At 44.3% G+C, this 16,890-nt stretch overlaps 1 protein-coding gene across 2 annotated transcripts in view; it reads left to right on the top strand.

The window, feature by feature from the left end:
- Positions 1 to 12,682, top strand: part of EPHA10 (EPH receptor A10) — a 40,904-nt gene extending 28,222 nt beyond the window's left edge. The window contains exons 9-17 of one of the 2 annotated variants that reach the window (XM_074191059.1): positions 6,146 to 6,204; positions 6,428 to 6,553; positions 8,813 to 8,998; positions 9,789 to 9,850; positions 10,387 to 10,590; positions 11,093 to 11,242; positions 11,500 to 11,759; positions 12,091 to 12,195; positions 12,568 to 12,682. In XM_074191059.1, the coding sequence (XP_074047160.1) occupies positions 6,146 to 6,204; positions 6,428 to 6,553; positions 8,813 to 8,998; positions 9,789 to 9,850; positions 10,387 to 10,590; positions 11,093 to 11,242; positions 11,500 to 11,759; positions 12,091 to 12,195; positions 12,568 to 12,682 (1,267 nt within the window). Of the gene's footprint in view, positions 1 to 6,145; positions 6,205 to 6,427; positions 6,554 to 8,812; positions 8,999 to 9,788; positions 9,851 to 10,386; positions 10,591 to 11,092; positions 11,243 to 11,499; positions 11,760 to 12,050; positions 12,196 to 12,567 lie in introns of both variants that reach the window. The other variant, XM_074191049.1, reaches the window with a different exon arrangement.
- Positions 12,683 to 16,890: the final 4,208 nt, after the last annotated feature.

Below are 16,890 nucleotides of genomic sequence, written 5' to 3'. Positions count from 1 at the left end.
TGTGATGGGAGGCTCTCCAGGGCCAGAAATCTACAGTGGAAAAAGCCCTGGGCCAACAGGCAGGATACTTTGATTTTCATTTTGGCTCTTCCTCTTGTGCTGGTAGCTTCTCACTGGACTACAGCGAGAACTTCCGTGGTCCTTCCTAGCTTTGCCATTCTGTGGGTCAGAGGCTGGGGCTTTGGGAAAGGATGAGGACATGGGAAGGTAGGAATCAGGTCAGATGCTAAGGACTGCTGCAATTGAGAACAGAAAATAGGAGGGACCTCACCAATAGAATAGGAATTCTACTTTCCTTCCCTAACTCCTGGTTTCCCAAGCTTCATTAGGGAGGGCATCTCCGTGAATGAGGTGGGAGGAAGGTGGAATTAATGCAAGAAAGGAGAGGATGGGAGAAGGACTTGTAATCAAAACTCAGATTATTGGGTTCTATTGTCTGGAGAAGGGGAAGTACATAGACAAGAAAAAAAAAACCACCCCAACCTCAGGGGCCTAGACTTAGTTTCCTTGAATTCTACTAAATAGATTCAGTAGAAGATACTATTCAGGAGAACAGGAATTGTTTCCCTTTTGTGTTTGCAATCTCAACGACCAGGACTGGCCCCATGGCTGGCCCCCTGTAGGCTCTCAAACATTTGATGAATTGAGAGAAGGGGTTGTATCAACAAGCCTCTTTTGCTAGGCTGATGTTCCAAAGCCACAAGCTTTTCCTGAGTTTCTGGGCTCTATCCTGGGAGATAGGGCTTCAATCCAGATGAGGAGCTTCCCTCTTCTCTCTGAAGCTGTTTGGATTAGGGGGCTGCTAGAAAGGCCAACACTTCAAAGGCATCTGCTGCAGCTTTCCCTTCTCTCTGTGTGTGTGTCTGTACATTGCTGTATAGATGTTCATACATGCATATATATGTGAGGGGGTGGAAAGCTCAGGGGGAAAACAGCATTCTTCCGGAGGCTGGGGGAGCCTGGGACAGCTGGAGTGAACGTGCTGATGCCTGGGGAAGTCTCTGAAGCTGATAATTAGGCCAATTTCAAAGCCACTTGGCCAGATTCTGAACCCTACTCCCAACTCTCCCCAGATTCTCCCTCCACCCCCATCAGAGATGCTGGGAGGGGGAGAGGAGCAGAGCCGGTTGCTGAGGCCGCCTTAGTCAGACAGACACTGAAGCCTAACGGCCTATAATTGAGGACGTTCCCAAATCAGAGCAAGATTAAACGACCCCAAATGGGGAGAGTGTCTCAGCCAGAAGGCTCAGGAAATCATTTGAAGTGGAAAAACATGGAGAAAGAGAAGATGGACAATAGAGGTGGGGGCAGGGATGGGAAGGGGGAACGTATAGACATCACCTGAAGCATTTTGGAGCCTGGACTAGGGCTGGATCAACTGTTAAACAGCTTATGCCTCTGCTTTATAGAGGGCTCTGATAGGCCAACATAGAGGGGAGGAAAAGGTTTTCCAAATCAGTTGGGGAAATATTTATTAATCTGCTAAGTGTAAGGTATGCTATTCCTTATTTCTTGAGCTTCCAATTACATGTTCTCCCTCTCTAATTTGGGAGGTCTTCACCAGGACACCTTCATACCCACCTTGAAACTTCTACTCTATCTTCTCATCTTTTCCCTCCTGTCTCAGAAAATGAGGTGCTGTTGATCCCATCCCCTCCTGCCTCCTCTAGGACCTTATTTCATCCATCTGACTTTGAGTCAGACAGAGAATCAGAAAGTCAGACCTGGAAAGGACCTTTTTGATCAACACTTCATTTTACAAACAAGGAAAGGAAAGTGACTTCTGCAGGGTCATATGGATAGCCATTAGCTGAAGTGGGACTTTCTACTCCACCCTGGTGTCCTTTTACTCTTTCATTTCTCTTTTCATGAAAGACAAACAACAACCTCAGCAGACTTTTTTTCCCTCTTCCTACAAATGAACTGGGATCTCCCTTTCTGAAATAGCTTAATCCCTTTCACCTCCTTGAACTGCCATCTCTAGACGCCAAGAATGAACACAGACACACACAGACACACACACAGACACACATACAGACACACACACAGACAACTGTTTCCACTTCCTTATCACTTGCTCTGTTCTCAAACCCCCACAGTCTGACTTCTATCCACCACTTTCCTGAAAAGACTCTCTTAGATGGCATAGGATCATAGAACTGAGAGGGACCTCAAAGGATATCTAGAGCAATGCTCTTATTTTACAGATGAGAAAACTGAGGCCAAGAGAAGCCAGGAAACTTAGTCAACATACAAGATATGGAGTGTCTTGTTCATGGAAAAGATATGAGGCAACTGTTGTTGGCTTTGAGAGTACATAGCAGGAGGTAATATGTGAGAAGACTGGAAATGTAAGAGGAGGCTAGGTGATGAAAGCTTTGAACTCCAAACAAGATTTTGTATATGCTCTTTGAGACAATAGTAAGTCATTGGAGTTTATTGAATAAGGTTGGGGTTCAGCTGGAGTGATATGGCTAGATATGTAATTTAGAAAAATCACTTTAAGTAACTGAATGGAGGATGGATTAGAATGGAGACTTGAAGCAAGCAGACCCACCAGTAGCTATAATCCAGTGTGAGAGGATAATAACCTGCATCAGAGAGGTGACAGTGACAGAAGAGAGAAGAGAATATATTCAAGAGATGTTGCAAAGGCAAAATAGATAGGCCTTGACAACAGCTTGGATATGGGGGGGGGTGAAAAATAGAAAAGGGTCAAAGATGACACCTAGATTATGAAACTGAGAGTTATAGAAAAGGTAGAAGTGAAGGAAGTTGAAAGATAATGGGTATGGTTTTGGACGTATTGATTTTAAATGTCTTTTGGATTTCCAGTTTGAGATATCTGAAAGACAGTTGGAGACGTGAGACTGAGATCAGCAGAGGTAGCTTTCAAAATCATCAGCATGGAGTCGGGGGCGCCTAGGTGGTGCAGTGAATAGAGCACTGGCCCAGGAGTCAGGAAGACCTGAGTTCAAATCCAGCCTCAGACACTTAATAATTACCTAGCTGTGTGGCCTTGGGCAAGCCACTTAACCCCATTTGCTTTGCAAAAACCTAAAAAAAAAATTAATCAAAATCATCAGCATAGAGATGGGATCTCTAATTAAATTCATGGGATCTAATTAATTCAACAAGTGAAGCAGTTTAGAGGGAGAAGAGAAGACAAAACTCCAGGGACACCTATGATTAAAGGGTGAAATATGGATGAGGATCTAGCAAAGGAGGCTGAGGAATGGTCATATGGGTAGAAGGATAACCAGGAGAAATAGTATTCCAAAAACTTAGAGAAAAGAGTTATCAGGGAGAAAAAAAGTGATCAACAGGGTCAAAGTGGGGAAAAAGAATAAAAGATTGAGAAAAGGCAATTGAATTTGGCAACTAAGAGATCATCAGCAACTTTGGAGAGAACAGATTTGGTAGAATGGTGAGGTGGAAAACTGGGTTGTAAGGGGTTAAGAAGTTAGTGAGAAGAGAGAAAGTGGAGGCATCGATTGTAGATGGCCTTTTTGAGAAGTTTAGCCACAAAGGGCTAAAGAGCAATAGGACTGTAGTTGGTGAGAAGGTAGGAAGAGTCCAATTAGGATGAGGCTTGATGACTCCATATCCATGGCTCTTTCCAGTATACAGTTGCACCATTTACCTCACTGATAAATTCAGGAGCTTTTCTCAGTCCTCATCCTCCATTATACAGCAATTGATATCATCATGCTGATGTTGATTATGTCAGTTCCATGATATCTGGACAATGAGTTCTTTCAGCCTCAGTTTCCTCATCTGTAAAATGAAGCCTCAGTGGCTCTTAGTCTATAAAATGTTAAGTTCATTGGCCCCCAAGATCCCTTTTTAACTGTAAATCTCTGGCTCTATATTCCCTTTCCATATTCTTTCCACATTCCCTTGTATATTTTACATTTTATTAATTTTTATGGCACCATGGAATAGACCAAGTTGTCTTTAAGGTCCCTCTGGATCTTGTATTCTATGTCCTAGTTCTTTCATTTTTATTCTTAAGTCTAAATTTATTGTTCTAGGTTTTAAAGTCTCTTCCAACTCTGACATTTTCCGTTACTGAGTCACTTCTAGTTCTTTCATTCTTTGTTCTTAGGTCCCCTCCAACTCTAACACCTCTGTGTTCTAAGATCTTTTGCAGCCTTCATGTTTTATGTTGTTTGGTCTCTGATCTGTGACTTTTTATGTTCTAAGGAAGTGGCCTTAGAATATAAGGTCTTGACATAACTCTTTTTTTGTTTTTGTTTTGTTTTGTTTTGTTTTTTGCAAGGCAATGAGGTTGTGACTTGCCCAGGGTCACTCAGCTAGGTAAGTATTAGGTGTCTGAGGCTGGATTTGAACTCTAGTCCTCCTGATTCCAGGGCCTGTGCTTTCTCCACTGTGCCACCTAGCTGCCCCCTTGACATAACTCTTAAGGGAGCAGTGATCTGATCAACCAATGAGATTACACCCAACCCTCCATACAGCAGCCAAATTGCGGAGTTTATCTCTAAAGCAATCATGTCTACCCTGAACCCTCAATTGTCCCTTCCTACAATTGTGAAAGCTCCCAATATACCCACTTCCTTGCCAAATATCACTTGTTCAGGACAGTTATAATCTGTCCATTATCTGACTATCCATAGCAGCAGCTGCACAGATGCCACTGGCTTCCAGATCACTTAATGGCCCCAGCAGGTACCACTAAGAGGGTGGGTTTTGTTCTTCTGGGCAGTGCCTATTAAGAGCTTGAACACCTAAATTTTCATTTTCAGTGAATTCAGTGAGTTTCACAGTTGAGCAGTCATGGATAGTTGAGTATTGATCTCAGATCTCACTACATGATATTTTTTCCCCAAACCCATCCTTCTTCCAAGTTTCCCCTATTTCTGCTGAAGGTATCACAGTCTTTCCAGTCATCTAGATTCCCAACCTTGGTATCATTAGTCCTTCACCCTGTTTCACTGACATAGTCAACCAATTGCCAAAATCTTGCTGTTTCTGCCTCCATGATATCACTTGAATATATCCTTTCTCTCTATGTCCATGGTCACCAATTTAGCTCAAGTTATCACTTCTCTTAAACTATCACAATAGGTTCCCTCCTCAAGAGCACCTCTCTCCCATCATCCTCCATGGGATGTGAAGCAAAAAAGAAAAGTCTGATGATATATCACTTCCTCCCAATAAATTCTCATGGTTCCTCTAGCTTACAGAATAAGATATTATTTTATCTTTATCTCATCATTTAAAATATCTATATTTTGGTTTTATGATGAATATGAATATTAGTAAGTAATATTTGTGTACATTATATACTGAGAAGCAGCATGGTGCAATGAAAAAGAATTGGACTTAGAATCAGGAAGACATGGGTTCACTTCCTTCTTTGGTCTTCTATTGATGTGATTCTGGGCAAGTCCTTTAACCTCTATATGCTTTAGAGGCAGGTAGGTGGTGCAGTGGTAGAACACTGGACCTGGAGACAGGATAGACATGAGTTCAAATCTAGCTTCAGCTACATAATGACTGTGACTCTGGTCATTTAATCTCAGTTTCCTCATTGGTGAAAGGGAGAAAATAACAATAGATTCGACCTTTCAGGGTGGTTGTGAGGATCAAATGGGAAGCACTTTGCAAATCTAAAGTTCTATATAAATTCCAGGCAATATTATTATTTTTATTATTATTATTATTATTATTATTATTATTAGTAGTAGTAGTAGTAGTAGTAGTAGTAGTAGTAGCAGTTTTGCTCTGTTAAATGAGAGTTGGATTCCTGTAACTTCAAAGTTCCTTCCAGCTCCCAATCTGTGACCTACAATTTATAAATAAATAAGTATACAAATCAGAAATGCAGGCTCAATTGGTGTTGTTTTAACTGGTGGGGAGATAAAATACAAAGTTTAGAGACCTTTGTTCTAAGATCCCTCTAAACTTTGATATTCTGTGTCTCAGAGTAATAGGCATACATATGGGGATTGCTGAAATTGTGATTCTGACCAGGATGACCGGCAGAGTGTCTCTTGTGTATGTATGTGTATGTATATGAGTGTGTGTGTGTGTGAGGGGGGAATGAGACCTGTCTAGGACTTGAGCACTGCTGGGGGGGCAGGTGCTGCCCTTCCTTAGTGTTCCCCACTCTGTTTCCCAGGCAGTGTGGATATGGAAAAGGCCTTGGAGATGGCAATGATGAGGAGCTCTACTTCCACTGTGAGTCTGGGGCCCCTGCCTCTCCTTCCTTACTGACCAGCACCACCTCTTCTCTTTGGTCACTCTCAGTGGGCAAGAAACCTATGTGTGTGCACATGCAGAGAGGGGGGTGGATTCCCTCCCAAACTTGGAAGTAGAGATAGCAACCCATCCCTACTAGTACCCTGATACAACTTCCTGAGCACGTGTCTATCTTGTATCTGTTTTTTGTCCCCCACACCAGTCAAGGTCCCAACGAGGCGGACATATATTGACCTGGAAAACTGTGCTGATCCCATGCAGGCCTTGCATTTGTTTGCCAAAGAACTGGACAGCTCCAATGTGTCTGTCCACAGCATCATTGGCACAGGTAAGTGCCTTCCCACTCCCCTGGCCCCAGCCTGTCAGCAAACACACATACATACACACTCATGTGTACACACATAAATGGTGGTAGAGCTGACTAGGCACATTGATTTTTGGTTTCCATGGAAACAGCGACCAGGTCTTCTTCAGGCTAGCTGGAGGACCAAAGTGAGGCAATCAGGGTTAAGTGATTTGCCCAGGGTTATACAGCTAAGTGTCAAGTGTCTGAGTTCAGATTTGAACTCAGGTTCTCCTGACTCCAGGGATGATACTGTACAAAGCCATACTCTTGATCACCTAGTCCTTTCCTGAGAGAAGGTATATCTGTCCCTGACCCCAGGCTGCCTACCTCTTCTCATCATTCTTGGTGCTTGGTCCATCCCTCTCAGAATGGTAATTCTCTGTTATCTATGTGTGAATTTAATTCAACAAATAATTCTTTTTGAAAAATACTTTGTCTGTATATCACTTTTCTTTCTCAATATACTTTCCCCTAATCTCCCACCCAACAACAATAAAAAGTGGGAGGGGGAAGTAATAAACTAGTCAAACACATCAAACAAGTCTAGGATTGCATGCTTTCTTCTGCATCCATAGTTCCCCACTTATACAAAGGAGGGAGGGAGGGAGGTATATTCTTTTTCACTTCCTCTTAGGGACCCAGTTAGTCATTATAATTATACATTATTGAGTTTTATTTTTTAATAACAAATTTATTTGGTGTTTAATAAATTTGTATTGAATTGAGCACAATGGAATTGTGTTGAATTGAATTATAATAATGTGGTTTAAAATCCAGATGCTTAACATGGTTCTAACATTTACATAACATTATTAGTTACAAGCACTTAGCATTCATTATATCATGTATTTGCTACAACAATATGCATGTCCTGTGTTCATCATTTATGGGAAATATGACATTTAACAAAGACGTGTTTCCTGTTCCGTGAGCTTATTATTAGGATAAAACTCAAGTGCATATAACTATAATACACAATATAATTCAATAAGTGCCCTAAAGTGCCTGAGAGAAGAGGATTTTTAGCCCCTTCCCCATTCTTCTTTTCTTCATTGTGTGTCAAAAATGCAGACTTAGAGTCAAGAAGATTCTTCTCCCTGAGTTCAAATCCAGACTCAGACACTTAAAATCTGTGTGATCTCAAGCAAATTACTAAACCCTGTTTCCTCATCTGTAAAATAAACTGCAAAAGAAAATAGCAAACTATACTAATATCTTTGCCAAGAAAATCAAATGAAATCATGAGGAATCAGACACAGCTGAAAATGAACAATAATTTGTGTGCATATTATCTATGTGTGCATATACATGCATATATGTGTATATTTTATCTCCTCTTTGAGGACTCCTTGAAGGCAAAGACTGTTTCACTATACTGGCCCACGTCTCCTTGTAATCTTTCTGTTCCTATAATATATGAAAAAGGAGAGAGATGGGAGAGAGAAAGAGAGACACAGAGGCAGTGAGAGATGGATATAGGGAGAACCAAAGAGAGAAGTGAAGACAAAGACAGAGAGGAGATGGGAGAGATAGAGACAGCGACAGTGAGATAGAGACAGAGAAATGAATTTTGATTATTCCCTCTACTAGTGATGATCATTGAGAATTAGTTGGAGGATAGAGGTATAACTTTAGAGGTAGGGTTCCTTCACCCAACAGCACACATCCATCTCCCCTACAGCCATCAATCCTTTGGCAGATTAAAAAATTTGCAGTTCTCCGAGATGCACTTCCTTCCCCCAGAAGTCATTTTCTAAATGACACCCCTGTCCCACTCTATCTCATCATGCCTTCAGTCCTGCTTTCCCCCTTACCCCAGATGCAAAAATGATTAGTTATGACTGCCCTCAGACCACAATAATACTGGACACTTGCTAAGTGACTATAGGCCAGGCTTGGAGTCTCAGTTTTCTCACCTATAAAATGAGGATGTTTTAGCCAGGAGTTAAGCTAGATGGAGGTACCCTCCAACTCTAGATCGATGAACCTAGCCCATGACCTTTTGCCATTACCTCATAGGACTGGTGTAAGGGAAATGCTTCTTTGTAAGTCTTCATTTGTTTTAGAAATGGGAAACTATCTGATGATCATGTTCATGGTCATGAGCTCAGTTGCTCTGCAGTGAAGTTGGGGTAGTGGAAAGTGAAGATGAAGTGAAGGGGGAAGGGTATCTGAGAGGAGCCTGCACCTTCCCCTCCTGTTCCATGGGGTTGACTGGTAAGCTGCCCGATTCCCCTGCAGGTCAGTTTGGAGACCTGTGCAGTGGTTGCCTGAGGCTGCCAGGTGACCGGGAGCTCCTGGTGGCAGTGCACACTCTACGGGATGGCGCTTCAGAAAAGCAGAAGCTCCGATTCCTGGCAGCAGCCTGTGCTCTAGGCCAGTTTGACCACTCCAATATTGTCAGGCTGGAAGGCGTCGTCACCCGAGGCAAGTCACTCTTCTTGATCTTGGGTACCTCCTGACCTATGTCACTCATCCTTCCTACATCCAATCTCTATCATCTGAAAAAGAAATCCTTTCCCCTCCCATTCCTCTCCTACTCCAGGGACTCCAAATGCTCCCTTCCTTTTTATTAAATGTTAATTATTACTTCATCCACAGATAGGGCTGTAAATAAGAAATTTTAGGGGGTACAATTCCTTCACTCAGTAGCCACAACCCTAGGCCCTTCTTTTAGTGTAAGCCTGGCCTCCTCACTCCATTCACAGAAAAATTGGTTTTAAATCTTCTGGTGTTTTGAAATTTTAAAAAGTTGGATTTGAATCTAACTTTGCCATTGATTCTCTATGTGACTTTGGGCAAGTCCCTTCCCCTCTCTGGGGGCATTATCTGTAAAATTAGGGAATTGGACTTGATGGTTTCTAATACCTTTTCCAATTCAAAATCTTGAGTCCCCTGGCCAAGGTAGGTTCTCTTCCATTCCCATATCACACCTATCCCAGCCTGGCAAACCTTGAGTCTTACAGACTTGAAGAAACCTACAGAGTTTCTGGGTTCCCCCCCCCTTTCTTTTCTTATAGACTCCTCAACTCTACATTCTTTGTTCCTGTCCTTGCTCAGGACAGAGGAAAATCCCAGGGGCATACCAAGGCTGCTAATCTCTACCCTACCCGGGGTTTGAACCAGAAACTTGGGTGGGGTGAGGTAGTGGACAAGGGACCTCATGTGAACACATAGTGGTTAAACCTGTGCTTCTGTCCTATTTGCCTGGTTCTAGGGATCACCATGATGATTGTCACAGAGTACATGGGCAATGGGGCCCTGGATGATTTTCTCAGAGTAAGCACTTTTTCTTCCCTTCACAATTTCAGGGCTTGGGGGATGAAAGTTCTGGGGTTCTCAGGTCCTGGACCAAAGCCTGATATATTAGATTCAAGACAAGCTAGACAAATCAGTTCATCTCTATGGCCCTCAGCTTACTTACTTGTAAAACGGAAATAAAATTACTTACATTCCCTACCTTGAAATGTTGTCATAAAAAGGTGGTCTTTGAATCTAAACAGTCTATGAAAATGTTGATCTTTGAGGCCATGGTCATGGTCATAATTAATATTATCATGAAAATTTGGTCCTGTTTTCTTTCCACTAACCTTATTGGTCTATATACTCCATGAGCTCTCATGGGAAGGTGAAGGTCAGGAAGGTTGTTACCCCTAGGTAACACAGTGACTTGAATTAGGGACCTATAGGGGAAGAAAGGGAAAGAAGGAATCCAAGAGCTCTACAAAGAAAAGGGATTTCAAGTCTGAGAATGCGATCTGGGTTTACTGGGAGGATCATGATCTCTGCATCCCCTCCTTTCCCTTCTTCCCCAGAGGTATGATGGGCAGCTAACTGTGAGCCAGCTGCTGGGTCTCCTGCCTGGGGTAGCATCTGGAATGCGATACCTATCTGAGATGGGCTATGTCCACCGTGGTTTGGCTGCCCGTCATGTACTGGTCAGCAGCAGCCTTGACTGCAAGATCTCAGGCTTTGGGCAGGGCCCCCAGGATCAGGCTGAAGCTGTCTACACTACCTTGGTGAGTCATTCTGTCCTTCTGTCCTTATTCAACCTCTCCCTAATTATACCGAGAGGCATAGGCCTACCCTGGTGTGTTTCTGGTCAGCTTACTTTGGGGATCAGCATAAGGGACTTCACATATGAGTTTCTAAGAGAAGGGAGAGAGGGAGAGGAGCAGGTATTAGTCATGATGAATCTCACTGGAGAGGACAGGGGTTTGTATGAAGGGTGGAAGGGTTCAGTAGAGGACACCTTGTAAAGATAAGGGGAAGGGCAACTAAGTGGCACAGTGAATAGAGCACTGGCCCTGGAGTCAGAAGGACCTGAGTTCAAATCTGACCTTAGATACTTACTAATTAACTAGCTGTGTGACCTTGAGCAAGTCACTTAACCTCCTTGCCTTGCAAAAACTGGAAAAAAAAGGTAAGGGGAATATAGGAATGGAGAAACCTTGGATGGGGGTGGGAGAAGGGGCACTAAATGCCTACACTTCAGTTGAGTCTCCTTGCCTGGCCCTGCAGAGTGGCCGGAGCCCAGTTCTATGGGCTGCCCCTGAGACTGTCCAGTTGGGCCAGTTTACCTCTTCCAGTGATGTGTGGAGCTTTGGAATCCTCATGTGGGAAGTGATGGCATTTGGAGAGCGACCATATTGGGACATGTCCAGTCAAGATGTGAGTGGTCACTGGTCCAGAATTGGGGGAGGGTGTAAAAACTCAGTAGCTTAGACAGGTTCTCTTGCTCTCTGATGTTCTGCCTTGAGACCCTCTGGTCCCCCCCCCCCAAGTACCTACCCAAGGCCAACTCCTTAGGTTGAGTATACTGTGTTGGGGAGGAACAAGGACTTGAAGTCATTTTCTTCTTTTTTGTCGTCTTTGGCTCTGTTCTCCGTCCTCTTGGCCCTGGTCATCATCCAATAATGTGGGTCCAGGTGATCAAGGCCATTGAGGATGGCTTCCGGCTCCCAGCTCCCCGGAGCTGCCCCTCTTCACTTCACCAGCTCATGCTCCATTGTTGGAGGAAAGACCCCAGGGAGCGACCTAGATTCACCCAGATCCATAGCATCCTGTGCAAGATGGCAGAAGACCCAGAGACACCCCCAAGTGCCACCCTCACCTGCCCCAGATATGTCCCAGACAACCTCACCTGTCCTAGATATATCCCTGATATCCTGACTCTCACCTGTCCCAGGTATGTCCCCCAAATCTCCCTTGTCTATACCAGGCCTGTCCCAATTACTTCCAGTCACATTCCCGACACCCTGACACTGGCTATGTCCTGATACCCTCAGAGGTGCCAGGAACAACCTGTCTATCTCTCCCCATCTGGTCCAAGCATGCTCCCTGCTATGCTCGCCTAGTATTGACCAGGTATAACCCTGTTGTTTTTATCAAGGCCAAGCATATTCCTGATTCCCATTTGTTCCAGATGGTTCTCATAGTTTCCTCTGACTGTCTCCTCTGGTCCCCTGGACTACTGACTCCCTATGTGATTGTACTTTCTCCACTTTCCCTTCCCTTAGTTCTGTGGATGAGTGGTTGGAGGCTCTGAACTTGGATCAATACAAGGATAGATTTGCTGCTGCTGGTTATGACTGCTTGGAGTCTGTGGCCATGATGAATCTTGAGTGAGTCCTGGGAAATAGAAGAAAGGGTGCTGAGGTCCAGGTCCTGGTCTTGGGGGAATCTGGCATTTGAGAGGCTCCTAGTCCAATAGTAACTTGTTTTAAGGACCCTATGCTCTGTCAAGAGTTACAGGGGTGGCATCTGAGCCCCTCCCTCACATGTACTCCTGGGGAGGGCCCCTATGCTTGACCTAGGAGCCACGGAAAGGAGGGAAGAGGGCCAAGGGACAGTGTGATAGGAGAATCTCCTGGGGAAAGAAGATGCCAAAGATGGGAAGGGCAGGGAAGGGAGGAGAGTTCAGAAAGAGGAGAGGGAAGGGATGGTAGAATGTCTTCCCTCTCCGAGAGCAGGCCCTGACTCTCTTTTGCCCACAGTGACTTATTCAGCCTGGGCATCTTCCCTCGAGCACATCGGGATATCCTCCTGAGTGGGATACGAATGCTCCGAGCACGAGTAATTGAACTGCAGGGTCAAGGGGTTCAAGTATGAGCTGGATTCTCCCTTTCCTTCCTATTGGTGAAGTCCAAGGACACCGGTTATTTTGACCTGCCCAATTCCCCACAGCCCTGTTCTCTGGCTGGGCTCCAGGTGATTTGGAGACCATACCCAGCCTGGAGGTTGGTGGTCTCCTCGGGCTTCTAATCTGTTTTCTGACCTCAAGCCACCAGCCTCTAAGCTTGGAGCCCTGGGGATCCCAACATACAGAGCCTGCTTGGAAGAGTGGAGCCAGTTTGGTGGCTGGGGCCATGGTTCTCTCCACCTCAGTCTCAACTTGCTCTGTTCTCTGATCTCCATAAATCAATCTGTATTCCCAAATTTGTGGGACCCTCAGGCCTGTGAGAGAAGATGAGGGGCTCTGGGAAGTACACATTCTCAATTCTTCTCTCTCCCAATTCATCCACTTTTTTCTTCCACACACATACATATGGGATTTTGTCCCCCTTTGGGATTGGACTGATGGGAATGAGGAGGTAGGTAGTTGAAACTTTGGAAGGGGACATCTGCTCTGTGGACCAACTACTAAGAGCGTGGGCCAGACAGGGGTCCTCCCATGGTGCCCTTCCCCTTCCTAACCCTGATGCCTAAACAGGAAGCACGAGAGGAACACAGGTGGGCACTGATGAGCAGCCTAATACCTTGGGATCCAGCTAGCTCACCTGAGGGTTGGTCTTTGAGTCTCCAATCTCAGGTGCTTATAGAGACACAATTCTGTCTGTCTTCTGTTCATCTGTTCCCCTCTGGGATCTTGCCAGAATTAACATCTCTTCAGGGTCCTGTCATCGCCTCCCAACATCCTCTATGCCCCTGTCTCCCAGACCAATGAGAATCTTGTCCTGTTCAAAGATATCACTGCCTCCTTGGAAGTTCTTCAGCAGGTCTAGCTTCAGTCTTTGTTGTTGCCAGTTCCTTTTCACCCTGGAGTCAGAGAGAAGTCCAGATTCTAAGTACTTTACCCCCAATCTGCCATGTTCCTGCTGCCAACCTGGGGGGAGGAGGGCAATAAACAGGGTTCTCATTTTTAAAACCTTTATAAACTAGTGGGGGGTTTTGCCTTCTTTCCTCTGTACCTGGCCCCAAGTACTGGAGCTGATTTCTCTGTTCTCAGCACATAAAAACCCATCTTCTCCAATCTCCAGGAAGTATAGGAAAGAAAATAATAGCATGTCTGACCTAGAGGAGAGCTGAGGTAACCTAGTCCAACCTTCCTATTTATGGATAGATAAAGTGAGTCTCAGAGAGGAAAAGCAGCTTGCTCAAAGTTGCTGAGTCAGTAGGAGAGCAGAGACTAAAACCAAGGTTTCTTGACTCTTAGGGCTTTTCCCATTTTACCAGGCTACCTCCTAGAAAGCCCTTTAGTGGTTCTCTCCCCACACCATATAGTGGCCCAGAGGAGCAAAGTCTGGAAAGTCCTCTTAGACTATAGATGGGAGTTGAACCAGACCTTAAAGGAAGGGTATATAGAGCAAGCCAGGAGGTAGGGTAACCCTGGTTACCTAGTTTGGTGGTTTGGGAGGTACAGGTAAGTCGCAATTCAATGTCTGGAATGAGGTGGGCAGTCTGTGGAGGCCGAGGTAGCAAGAAAAAAAAGGGAAGTTAGTCTTGATTGACCTGTATTGGACCAGGAACAGCCCAATAGATTGCCATGGGTCAGTAGTTTGGAGCCCAGAGCAGGGAAGAAGAGTCTACACCAAGAGAAAAAAAATGTCCCCCACCCTCACACTCCCAGTTACATTATTTCCCCAAGGCTAAACATCTCTGGTTTTTCTGAGGAGGCTATATCTCTGTGTAGATTGGGGCTATAAGTGCCCCAGGAAGCTTATTTTTCTCCCTGGGGAGTGTGATCCTATGTTCCAGTTTGGTAGTTGACTTCTGACTATAGTTTGTGACATCTAAGGATGGACTGAAAGAACTAGTGTTGTTTCAATTGGAAAAAGAAGAAAATCTTGATGGGGTTGAGAACCTGTCTTAATAAATCTGTAGGGATGTCAGAGGGAACAGGGATTGGGCTGGGTCTACTTATCCCCTGAGAACAGGACTGAGAGTAGCATGGGGGAGCTTCAGGGAGGGCTGTCTCAAGGTGGAATGGACTTGGGGGTGGGGGGTTGGAATACAAATAGAGAAGAATGCTGTAAAGGACATTCCTGAACAAGAAATGGTGGTAGGAAATACCTCGTGTCCCCCGGAGACCCCTCCCCAGCTCTGAGATTCTGTGATGATACCCCCAGTTATACATGATAACCCCCCCCATTCTATACAGATCTATTTTTCTATCAAAGTTGTTAATTTCACCACAGTGTAAGCCAATGGGGCGGAGAGGGTGGGATGTGATGGGGTGGGGGATTTCTTTGTGATTTGATTTCTTTGGTTAATTTTGGAGATGTTTTGTATTTATGGAGTCCTGTCTGCTACATGCAATAATAAAGACATATGGACACCTGGACTGTGAAATAAAGGGGAGTCCTGTGTGGTCAGCTATGGAGGTGATGGTGATGGCCCAGAAGGAGGAACACAACCTCTGGACTATTGAAGAAAACCCTAGCAGGGTTGGGAGTTTTATTATTGCATTTTTAAAAGAGTCTGGAAGCGTCATTCAAGAATTTTGATCCATAAGGACAGTGACGGGAGAGATGGGTTGAGAGGATGAGGAATTCCACCTATTACCCTCTCTTCTCATAGCATCACCACTGTCCTGTTAGTCACCCTTCACTCTTGCTACAGAGCTGGACCATTTCCTTTACTGATCACCAAGCTCCTTTTGCTTACTTTTGGTTTGGGGCTATGACTTCAAAAATGTGGGACCCTCCCTCCACTGATGTGTCAGAAACTTGTAGTCTTTGAAGACTGGAAGGCAAAGTGATTTGGCCCAGAGTGACTGCACTCATAGACTTTAGAGGCAGGGATTAATTACCAACACTAGGGTGGGCTCTCTGTCCCCATACCCAGCTTACCTTTTAGCCTTAACGTCTCCTATATATGAACCCTCATGATACAAGATGCTCACACCCATCATGAATCTTTCCACTGTCTTTGGGGTCACCAGTAGTTGAAATTTCATTTGAGATCTTGATTCACAGCATTAACAGGATAATCTACTAGGAGAATCATGTTATGGAAAAAACTGGGCCTTAGCTGGCAGAGTGAAGGATCTTGTTTATAAGAAAAAAGCTACAAGAATTTGGGAAGAGTAGGGGAAGGCAACAAGTCTCCATGCCAAATGGAAAATAGGGTTGTAACTAGTTAATGATATTAAAATAATAAAAGCTCCCCTGATAAAACTTTAAAATATGCAACAAGCCAATGAGATAAGCAGGCAGCACAAATATGATTAATGAAAGCATTAATTATTAATTGGTTTAGTGGAAAGGGATTTGAGTTTAGGGTTAGGAGGAACTTAGACTCAAAGCTCAGTTTCAATACCAATTAGCCATGTGATTACTGGCAAGGTAATGAATCTCTCTGGGCCTCAGTTTCCTCATCTGTAAAATAGGGAGAATAATTAAGTACTCTATACATGCAAGCTACTATTATCTTCATTTTGCAGATGAGGAGACTGAGGCCCAGAGAAGGGAACAGACTTACCCAAGCTCACACAAGTGGTCATCATCAACTCATGGGTTTGAAGCTCAGCAACCTTGGAGTTCAAATTTGGCCTCAGACATTTTCTGGCTGTGTGACCCTGGGTTGGTCACTTCATCTTGTGGGCCTCAGTTTCCTCATATGTTAAGTGAACTGAAGAAGAAAATGGCAAACAACTCCAGTAGCTTTGCCTACAAAACCCTAAATTTCAGATGGAGAGTCTGAAATGACTTCATAAGTAAATAGCAAGTATCCTGGGTTCAAGTTCCGTGACTCTTTCTACAACACAATGATGAATCAAAAGGTTATTTAAAGATTTCTGCTTGTGGATGGCAGTTAAATTAAAAGGGATGCTGTTCCCTGGGAAATCAACAGTCTTCTCAATGACCTGTCCCCATCCTCCTACCAATCACATAGGTCCCTAGGCCTGAACCTCCAGAGGAGGGTCTGGCTCTGGGTAAGGATCCCTTTTGTGAGAGGCTGCTAGGGACCAGCATATTAGGTATGCTGATAGCTGAAGAAATTTATTAAATTTTATAATCATGATGAAAGAGACCCAGAAAGGTTAGATGACTTTCTAAGGCAGGGGCAGGGAACATCCAGTCAGTGGGCCAAATGGC

The sequence above is a fragment of the Macrotis lagotis genome, chromosome 1 (genome assembly GCF_037893015.1).
Source record: "Macrotis lagotis isolate mMagLag1 chromosome 1, bilby.v1.9.chrom.fasta, whole genome shotgun sequence".
Taxonomy (NCBI): Eukaryota; Metazoa; Chordata; class Mammalia; order Peramelemorphia; family Peramelidae; genus Macrotis; species Macrotis lagotis.
The sequence above is the reverse complement of the archived record's forward strand: the minus strand, read 5'-3'. Positions and strand labels throughout refer to the sequence as shown.